This window comes from Psammomys obesus, unplaced genomic scaffold (assembly GCF_907164565.1).
Source record: "Psammomys obesus unplaced genomic scaffold, mPsaObe1.curated_primary_1811, whole genome shotgun sequence".
Taxonomy (NCBI): domain Eukaryota; kingdom Metazoa; phylum Chordata; class Mammalia; order Rodentia; family Muridae; genus Psammomys; species Psammomys obesus.
Window position 1 is genome coordinate 6,821,616 of NW_026590405.1, and position 10,210 is coordinate 6,831,825.

The 10,210-nt window shown below is 60.0% G+C and overlaps 1 protein-coding gene across 1 annotated transcript in view; it reads right to left on the bottom strand.

The window, feature by feature from the left end:
- Positions 1 to 10,210, bottom strand: part of Itpr3 (inositol 1,4,5-trisphosphate receptor type 3) — a 57,927-nt gene that overhangs the window by 10,893 nt on the left and 36,824 nt on the right. Inside the window, exons 21-35 of the mRNA XM_055607189.1 lie at positions 9,989 to 10,130; positions 9,346 to 9,545; positions 9,097 to 9,226; positions 8,718 to 8,775; positions 7,323 to 7,488; positions 6,416 to 6,580; positions 6,267 to 6,341; positions 5,770 to 5,895; positions 4,780 to 4,902; positions 4,374 to 4,574; positions 2,999 to 3,250; positions 2,775 to 2,900; positions 2,569 to 2,694; positions 572 to 692; positions 77 to 267 (exon numbers count right to left, since the gene is read on the bottom strand). Coding sequence (XP_055463164.1) covers positions 77 to 267; positions 572 to 692; positions 2,569 to 2,694; positions 2,775 to 2,900; positions 2,999 to 3,250; positions 4,374 to 4,574; positions 4,780 to 4,902; positions 5,770 to 5,895; positions 6,267 to 6,341; positions 6,416 to 6,580; positions 7,323 to 7,488; positions 8,718 to 8,775; positions 9,097 to 9,226; positions 9,346 to 9,545; positions 9,989 to 10,130 — 2,202 coding nt within the window. The remainder of the gene's footprint in view (positions 1 to 76; positions 268 to 571; positions 693 to 2,568; positions 2,695 to 2,774; positions 2,901 to 2,998; positions 3,251 to 4,373; positions 4,575 to 4,779; positions 4,903 to 5,769; positions 5,896 to 6,266; positions 6,342 to 6,415; positions 6,581 to 7,322; positions 7,489 to 8,717; positions 8,776 to 9,096; positions 9,227 to 9,345; positions 9,546 to 9,988; positions 10,131 to 10,210) is intronic.

Here is a 10,210-nt window from a genome sequence, read left to right on the forward strand (position 1 = left end):
CCTGACCCAGGGGCAGCGAAGCCCCCTCCGTGGAGCAGGCCCTTCCGAGGGGGCCTGGCAACCACGCCCATCCCACCTGCAGCTTCTCAATGATGTTCTTGTAGTCCCACTGGTTGGCAGTGGGGATGGCTCGGGGGAAGGTCCTCGTGGCCGTCTTGTAGTTGGCAGCACTGCGCTGGGCTGCGGCTGCGCAGCTGCCGCCGCTGCTAAGCAAAGCGCTCATGTGGGCATCCAGATCCAAGGGCAGCAGGATGGCCCGGCTCTTGGCTGCAAGGGAGGGCAGGCTCAGGCTGCCACATGCAGGGCAGAGAAGAGGCAAGCAGACCAGGGTGGGGGCAGGGCGGGTGCTGCCTGTGTCCCTGTTGGGTGTTCTGTCCAAGGCCCCGGGGCACATAGGGAAACCAGGACACACACCCTCCCACCTGGATCGCTTGCAAACACGCAGCAAAAGGAAACGAGAGCTGGAGACTCCCTGCTGGACCGACACCAGGACAGACCACCCTGAGAGACATGAGCTGTGGGGCTGGTGTTCCCGGCAGGTGCTCTGGGAGAGGCCCAGCACGGTACTCACCCACCATGGCGAGGGTGCGCACGCAGGCCTCCACCGAGCCCTTGTGCTGCTGCTGCAGCCAAGGACACTCGAGCAGCCGCGTGGTGGACTGCAGCAGCTGTACCACAATGGTCTGGTGTGTCTGCAGGGGACAGACAGCCCAGAGCTCAGCCACCGGGCGGTGCAGAAGGGGGCGGCACGCGGCCCTCGCCACCGCCGTGTGCCTTTGGTGCAGATAGAAAGGCGCCAGCCTCGGCAGTGAACGGCCTCCCCTGACAGTCTCGGCGCCAGCCTCGGCTCACAGACATGCTGATCACTTTTCCTTCCTTTAGAACGAATGTGAGGAAAGGTGCCGCGTCTACACGATTCACAAACCCCAAGTCTGGCCGGGAGGCTGAGCTCAGCCCCTAGCACCCGTGTCTGACACGTGGTGTGCTTTAACTCCAGCTCCACGAGGCCCAGCGGCCTCCTCTGGCACCCACACACCTGCCCAGACAGACACTGCGCGCGCGCGCACACACACACACACAGCACACACATTTGAAAAAAGAAGGCTGAACATGGCCACGGACACCTACAGTGCCTGCTCTCGGGAGGCAGGGGCAGGTGGCTCTCTGTGAGGTCCAGGCCCAAGCCTAGCCAGGGCTACACAGAGAGACCCAGTCCAAAAACCCAAATACTAGAGTTTAAAAGCAAGCAAAAAGTAGTGAAAGGTAAGGTAGGCTCTGGGCAGCGAGCTTGCCTAATGGGTAAAGGGATGTGACGCACAAACCTGGCCACCTCAGTTTGATTCCTAGACACAGGGAAGAGTAGACAGAGGGCCCGACTCCCCGTGTGTCCTGACTTCCACACGCTTGCGCGTGTGCAACAATAGCACATTTTAAGGCCGATTTTAAATTCTGCTTTATTCCACTCTACAGCCAGTCGGAGGCTAAGGGGATAACACTTTTGTGTGGTGGTGGTGAGACAGGCTGGAATTCACAGAGATCCACCTGCCTCTGCCTCTTCAGTGTTGGGATCAAAGGTGTGTGCCACCACGCCAGGCCACAGACAAAACTTTTCAGTCTCCCTGTCTGAAATGCATATCCAAACAGCTCATCCTTTCTGGATCTAACTTTGTTTTCTTTCCTGTGTTTTGAGACTAGGCCTCACCATCTCACTATGTGGTCTAGCTGTCTCCGTGTAGACCAGGCTGGCCTTGACCTCACAGAGATCCACCTGCCTCTGCCTCTCTCCGGAGAGCAGGGATGAAAGGTGTGAGGCACCAAGCCTTATGCACCTCATCTATTCACTCTTCTCAGAATGAGCCTGGTGTGAGCTGGCCCTTGCAGCCGTGGGCGCCACTTCCATTGGCTTCTTCGCCATCTTCTGTATTTATAATTTAAGGCAGCGCCTCCAGCCTTCCTCCTGGAGACCTGGGACTGTAGTTAAGGCTGACAGGCATCTCAGCCGTGGTTCTCCATGACTCGGGTCAGGCCCCTGCGGTGATGCCGGTGAGGCGCGGGGCCCTGCCCAGCTCCTGAGGGGCAGTATGTGGACTCTGCAAGCTGCGCAGTCCTGCCAGTCACCATGGCTCTGCTGTCCTGGGCAGCAGCCATGTCTAGCTCATGACCCCAGGGCTTGCACACGCGCTAGACTGACTGAGGGATTCCTGGGTTGATCTTGTCAATCCCAGGGGACTAAATCAGTGTGGAGTGTATCTATGAGGGTGTTTCCAGAAAGATGGACGACCATCCTAAACACGTGTACTTGCCCGAGGCTGGAGCCACAGCAGGAGGGCCGGCATGCACTGCTCTTTGCTCCCTGACCGCGGAGGAAGTGTGACCAGCCAGCCATGGGCGTTCCTGCTGCCCCTCCAAAAAGTCCTTAAATTGCTCCTTGTCGGTTTCTCTGTACCCTTCCCACTGCTGTTCCTGACCCACACTTGGGGCCAAAAGAGCCAGCTCAAGTGGCCACGCCTGCCCTCGAGGCTCCCCGCCTGCCCGCGAGGACCCCCGCCTGCCCTCGAGTCCGCCCACCTGCAAGGACGTGCTGTTCTCTGAGAAGGGCGAGCTGAAGAAGGCGCTGATGGTGTCCAGCACCACGGTGAGCACGTACTTCTCCAGCGTGGGGTCCGACAAACGCTTCTCCCGCTTATTGCAGACCTGAGGAGGAAGAAATCCCACGGGGAGGTCCGCACACCATCCCTCCACCCCAAAAGCCCACCCCGGGCCCCAGGACAGACCAGAGCCATGTCCAGGGTAAAGTTCTTGAAGAGCGTCCAGATGTGGTTGCTGGTGTAGATCTCCTTCATCTCCACCTCCGTGTCCACGTAGCAATGGTTCACAAAGTTCACGTATGCCATTTTCACCTGGGCAGCGGCACGCGGACTGTGTGGGCCTGCCCGGGCTCTCCCCTCAGAACCCCTGCGGGTCCCCCTCTCGGCCACCCGCAGCCCCGAGCTCACACCTCCGTGATGCAGTCCTCGTGGGTCACCACAGACACCACGTCCTCTAGAGGCAGCAGCGAAGTACACTTGATCTCCGTGTAGACATTCTTGCCCTCCGCACAGGCAGCCAGCAGCTCCACCAGGGAGATGTGGTACATGAGCGGGCTGTGGTCCTCCACGCCGTCTCGGGCCGCCTTCATCATGTCCAGCAGATGGGCCAGAGAGGCCTTGTCATTGTAGAACACCACCACGTCGTCACCTGCGTTGGTCAGCTGCAAAGGGAGGCAGGCGGGAATCGGGCTGGACGAGGGCCCCAGCTACGACCTGACACCCACACTGAAGGTTTTGGAGCTTCTGAAACAGGGTTTCCCATAGCCCAGGCTAGCCTCAAAATCACTATGTAGCTAAGGATCTCCTTAAACTCTTGGGGCGGGGGGTTCAAGACAGGGTTTCTCTGTGTAGCCTTGACTGTCCTGGACTCACTTTGTAGACCAGGCTGGCCCAGAACTCATAGATATCTGCCTCCCAGGCATGCACCACCAGGCCCAGCTTGAACTTTTTTTTTAAATTGTTGTTTTTTCTGGGGGCTGGAGAGATGGCTCAGTGGTTAAAAGCACTGTTCAATTCCCAGCACCCACATGGCGGCTCACAACTGTCTATGCCCCCAATTCCAAGGGATCTAATGCCTTCACACTAACGTGCATAAAATAAAAATTAAATGAGTTATTAAAAATACCTCAAAAAATAAGTTGTGGTTTTTACTTTCTTTTATATGTATGGGTGTTTTGCCTGCATGTCTGTCATCACTAAATGTGTGCAGTACCCGCAAAGACCAGAAGAGGGCATCGGATCCCTCAAACCTACAGGTACAGATAGTCAGGAGCCAGTGCTGGGAACTGAACCCTGGTCCCCTGGAAGAGCAGGCAGTGCTCTTAACTGTGGAGCCTTCTCTCCAGCCTGACTCTGAATTCTTCCACGTCAGCCTGCTAAGTACTGGGGCCACAGGTGTGAGCCATCATGCCTGGCTTCCTGTCTGAGTTTGGGGGTTCCTTGGCCCTCTTCCATCAGAGACCTTGACCCTAGGTCTAGAAAGTGTCCCAATGTCCTCAGCCTCCAGAGTGTTCATGGAACCCGAGGCGCATTCATTGCTCCCCTCTCCCTCAGCAGTTAACATGCCGGCGGATGCTTGAGCTGCAGTGTCTGACATCACCAGCTCTGTCCCCGCCCTCCCCCAGCCTGCCCTGACATGCCGCCCAGACGAGGGCCCAGGCTCAGCCCCGTTCTCCACCATGCACCAGGCCCAGAAGCTCAGGTTCTCCCGGCGCTGACGGCTTCAGCTCCCCCTCCCTGGGACCCGCCACCCAGCTCGCCGGCAGCGGCCCAGGCTGCCCTCACCTCAGTCATGATCATGTCCTGGCACTTCTTCACGTACTTGCCCTCAGCCTTAATGACAGTGTGCAGGAAGTCCAGGTACTGCACGTGGCGCCCGTGGGTGGCCAGCAGGTGCACGAAGTGCTGCAGCACCGGCTCGCTGATCTCGGAGCACAGCTGGTAGTTGTTGAGGAAAATGTGCTGCATGGTCTCGGCCTCCAGGAGCTGTGGGGGCAGGGGAGGGCCATCAGAGAAGGCGGAGCCCATCAGAGAGAGGGAGAGAGGGAGAGGGGCATCAGAGAAGGGCGGAGCCAATCAGAGAGAGAGGGACAGGCCATCAGAGAAGACGGAGCCCATCAGAGAGAGAGGGGCGGACCACGAGAGAGAGGGAGGCCCACGGGGAACGCGCAGACAGCCCTGTGTGCCTCACCCCGGGCGTGAGGAAGAGCTGCAGGTGCTTGTGCAGCAGGGCCTGGTTGCCAGGGTTGCCAGCACAGAACTTCTGTAGGAACTGGTGCGTGTAGCGCAGGATCTCAAGCATCTTGTTGTCACCCTGTGGACAGAGAGAGGCCGCTGGGCCACCAGGGAGGGACAGGCCTGGGGGGTGGGTGAGCATACGTGCCCAAATTAATTCTCTAAAATATCAGCGGAGGGGCCTAAAGCAAATCCCAGCGGTTAAGAGCACACGCTGGCCAAGTGCAGTGGCGCACGCCTGTGAACTCAGCATTCTGGGGGGCAGAGGCAGGCGGGTCTCTGCGAGTCCGAGGCCAGCCTGGTCTACAAAATGAGTCCAAGACAGCCAAAGGTATACAGAAAAAGCCTGTCTCAAAAACCCAAAAACAAACACAAACTGTTCCTCGTGTGGTGATGACCCTCAGCCATTAAGCTGTTTTGTTGCTGCTTCATCGCTGTAATTTTACAGTTATGAACTATAATGTACGCATGTTTTCCAATCATCTTGGGCGGCCCCCTGTGAAAGGGTCATTTGACCCCAGAGGGGTTGACCCACAGATTGAGAGCTGATAGATGGAGCTGAAGAAAGGTCAGCCCAGAGGAGGGGAAGGAGGCCAGGGTCATGGAGCCAGAGGCCGAGGCTGGGTCAAATCAAACTCAAGGGCTGTGCAGCTCAGCGCTAGAGCGTCTCCCTTGCATGAGCAGGGTTCAATGCCCAGTACCACCAAGAGAGACAGAGAGACAGAGAAAGACAGACACAGAAAGAGTTAACAGCAAACCAAAGTCAAGCCAAATCCATCAGAGCAAGAGATGGGGGTTCAAAGGTCGGGATAGGGGGATCCAAGGTTGGGGGCACCAAGGTAGACTCAAGAGCAGGTGGCTGCAGGTGGGCGAAAGGCCAGGCGTAGGCTGGTGAGGTGGGCCTGGGGGTCTCGCACGGCACGAGCTGGGCTGGTCGCCTAGTCACCTGGTCGTAAGGAATCTGCAGCAGGTCCAGCATGACCTTGTGGGCATCCATGTTCTTCAGCAGCCTCTGCTGCTTCTTCCTCATCTGCTCGCCAACCCCGCACATCTTGTTCAGCCTCTCCAGGATCTGCAGAGTCGAGACGGGGAGATGGGGGCCTGTGCCTCCTCCTCTGCGTGCCCCTCTGCCTGGTCGGCTTCGGCCACACCCATCTGTCTACCCCAGGGGCGGGAGGAGGCAAGGACCGTGCCGCTGCTGAATCAGGACTAAAATCCCATCCAGCCCATAAAGTGCAGAGCGACACGCTGTAAAGCGGAATCTCATTAAATTCCTTGAGCTTTAAAATAACTCCATCAGGGCCTCGGTGGGGTTGTTTGGAACATGCCGGAAAAGTGGGAGCTGTCTGGCCGCAGGGCCCACGGGGAGGAGTTGGGAGAGGCCTGGCCAGCTGCGGGACACTTCCCCACCCCTCGCCCACCCGCCCACGCCCTGCCACTCACGCCCTTGACAATCTGGTAGTTCTCGCTGCTCTTCTCCCCGTGTGGCTGGAGAAAGCCCTCCTCGTCCGAGGGCCGCTGAGGACAGAGACAGGGTCATGCGTGCCCCATCCCTTGGGGCACCCTGTGTAGCTCCCGGAAGCCAGCCTCACCTCCTTCTTGTCCTTGGTGGCGCCTGCCTCCCCCTCCTCGCCCTTGACGCTGCCCTTCTTGTCCACCCACAGCTCCGACTTCTCCACCATCGTCCTCAGCCGGTCCAGTTCCGACTTGATCACCTTGTAGTTCTCCACATCCTGGGCCGAGATGAGCAGCTGGACCTGCAAAGGGAGGGTGTGCCAGGCTTGCGGGGGCACACACCCCATCTGCAGTCACACAGGGGTGTGGGGTCCCGACGCCAGGACCCCCACCCAGGTGGCACTCCCACCTCCATCTGTCCAGTGTTTACAGCCCCTTCCTCCAGGAAGCCCTCCCTGCACTCTCGCCCTGAGCTAACGTGTCACCTGGCTGCAGTTACTCAGGCGCATGGCACACACCACTGTGGCCCGTCACTGGTTCACTCAGATGCCAAACAGGCAGGGGAGAGCCCTGCAGGGTCACTGAGCCCTGGCTGAAGGAGGGAGCGGAACTCTAGGGCCTGGGCCTGGGGCTAGGAGTAGTGTCACGTACTCAGGGAGCTGGGGGAATTCTGGGAAACCAAGCAAGCTGATGTCAACGACCAGGGTATCATGGGTGCTTGCTAGATGCCAGCCTTGACAGACAGGCATCTCATAGGAAGCTGTCAAGGAGACAGACACTAGGCAGCTCAGTGAGGGATGCCCACAAGCAAACAGGAAGGTGGACATAACTGCCCACTCTCAAGCGCTGTCCACCACAGAAGAGATGAGTCAGGCCAGGAAGTGCCAAAGGTGGCTGAGACGGCCCCTCCCCTCAAGGACCTGAACCCGGGCTGAAAGGCCTTCAGCGAGACCCAGCACCCTGTCAAGCTCTCAGCAATGGGACCAAGCGTCCCAGGGCTCCAGGCAGCCCGAGGAGGCCCAGCTGCCGGCCCCTCCCTCTCACCTGCTTGAAGGTGTGCATGGCCTCCTGGCGCTGGCTGAAATGCTTGAAGAGCAGCTGCAGGGCGCCGGAGACCAGGGGCGCGTAGTCATGCATGGTCAGGTGCAGCAGGACGCGCAGGAACATGCGGCCTCCCTCGTCATCCACCTCCAGCATGCTGCTGGTCTTCCTGGGGGGGGGGGCGGTGGGAGCCAGTGAGCGAGGATGCGTCCCGTCCCACCACTGTCGCAGCAGAACCGAGCCCAGGGCAGCTGCACTCAAAGCATCTGCCCTTTCCCACTGCCCCCGGCCCTCAAGGGACCCTCAGCCTCCTGGGGGCCCTCAGATGGCCCTCAAACAAGCCCCTGATGCAGCAACCCTTCATGTGGCCACCACAGGCCCCCCACGCTGAGGGGGCGAGGAGACACTGCTTCCTTCAGTGAGGGAAAACCAGCCCGGCCTGGGGCTTGTCACCATCAACGCCACACTTTCGCTTGTCACCCAACTTGTTAATGAAAACTGTGAAATGCCGTTTCCTCTCGCCACTAGCTGGAGTCGCCGGGCTAATAACACCCACCCAAGCAGCTGCTACTTGGTGTGCTAATAAGGAGCACACGAAGCTGTGACTTCCCAGTCACCGTCTTAAGCGTGTTGATAACTATCTCAGTGCACTGCCTTCCCTTGGAAATTCATAGGCTCGACTTTGTGAGTCTGTTCTGTTCTCGTGTAGCCCAGGCTGGCCTGGACTTCTCCGTTCTGGTTTATTTTCTGAGACAGGATCTCCCGTGGCCCAGGCTGGCCTTGAACTCTCTCAGGCGCCCTTGAGCCCTGACCCTCCTACCTCTACCTCCTGAGCCCTGGGTGACAGGTGTTAACGCCACACCTGGCTTGTGAGGTTCTGGGGAATCGAACCCATGCCTCACGAATGCTAGTTATGCACTCTTGCAACTGAACCACATGGCCAGCCCCTGTGTTAGGTGTTCACAGTGAGTTCTGAGAAGAGACCCACTGGTACCCTAGATACCAAGGCAGGCTGGGCACCCAACGGCAGAGGCTCGGAGCCACTCCCCCACTCCAGCATGGAAGGCTGGGGGCCTCGGGCTGCACTTCCCCCATCTGCCCAGCCAGCTGCCCTGAGCGCTGCTGAACACAAGACGCACAGCTGCCCCACATGAAGGTAGGGCAATTATCAGAATAACTGTGGTCTGGCTTCACCCTCTACTGGGGGGGGGGGGGGGGGCGGGGCAAGCCGGGGAGGGTCAGTGCATGTAGCTGGGGAGGGTCTTTCTGGGTACTGGGTACACCGTGGAAATGACCAGCCCCTCAGCCTCGGGAAACCCAGGGTGTCCACAGACGGGCTGGTACCCTTAGGCTGGCAGCCTGCCCCCAACCCTGAGCCCACCTCAACCCCAGGCTCACCCCACTCCAAACATGGCCTCCGCCTGCTCCCCGATGCGATCCAGGTTCATGTTGGCAGCTGTGGGAAGCAAGAGTGACAGAGAGCTATGGGGTAGCCAGAAACTCGGGCACGGGATGCCCAAGGCAGCCCCGCATGCTCCTTCTGCCCGGCCCGCTGTGAGGGAGAAGCTTCCAGGCTGAGCGCAGCGGGGCCCGAGGCTCTGCAGCTCAGGAGGCCGGGCCTGGCCAGCTCCTGGTTCCCCTATGGGCCCGACGCCCCACCTAGGAGGGGTCCCTGCCCTGCGCCTCTCTGCAGCAACCGAAGGAGCCATGGACATGCATCTGTGGGAGTGGGAAGGCCGGGCTGGGACAGCGGGAGGCGGCCAGACCCAAAGCTCACTGGTGGAATCGAAGGCGGGCGCCGTGCCGTCCGCGCCGCTGTCCTGCATGGGGAACACCTCCACAAACTCCTTCTTGAAGACGGACAGCAGGTACGAGATGCGGTAGTCCAGGCGCACGTTGAGGATGAACTACGCACACGGACGCCAAGTGAGGACGGGTCTCCAGGAGGAGGCTCCCTCCCGGCCCCGCCCACCTGAGCCCCAAGGGCCCCGCCCCTCCCGGCCCCGCCCACCCACCTGCCCAGCACCTGCAGGATTTCCAGGATCTTCAGCTTGGTTTCCATCACCACCACGTCTTCATTTTCCTCGAATTTGCTCCTGTCCAGCTGTTCGGGGCCACCCGCTCCGGCAGGCAGGCTGGCGGCGCCAAAGACAGACTGCTTGCGGCTCAGCACCATGGTGGACATCATGTGCCCCACGCCCTGGATGGACCTCCGCACGTTCTTGCCTGCGGGCCACAGAAGGGCTCAACGGGGCATGCGCAGCAGGGCTCCCCGCCTCTGACTGCCGTGGGGCTGCCACAAGGACCCGGCTAACCCAGGCAGGCTTGCAGGGGGAGGCGAGCTTTAGGCCAAGTCTAGGAAAACCACCAAGGCAAAAGCAAGCGGGCGGTGTGAGAGATGAGTGACTTCTCGGGGAAGCTGAAATCGGGGCCACACCCCAGCACAGCTTAGATGAGCATGCGCCTGGGGTGTCAGGGAGGGCTGGAGACCGACAGCTCCTGTCTTCTCCACACTTGCTGCGGGCGGGCCTGCACCACACTCACTCCAAGCCAGACCGCGGAGCTTCCCAGCGCCTAGGCTACCCGGGTTGGAGGGGACTGATGGCAGGCCAAGATGGAGGTGGCACTGGGAGTATCAGGAAGGGATGGGGGAGGGGGCCAAGCCTCACCACCAGGCTCCTCATAGGCCTGCAGCATGGCCGCGGGGGCCTGAACACAGTCAATGATGCCCAGCAGCGTGCGCGTGAGCCGCAGCAGCTCGCTGAAGCTGTAGAAGCCGAAGTAGATGAGATTGTGTGCCAGGCTGACCACCTGTGGAGGGGGCGAAGCCCGGTGAGGGGCGGGGCCAGGCTGACCACCTGTGGAGGAGGTGGAGCCAGGCTGACCACCTG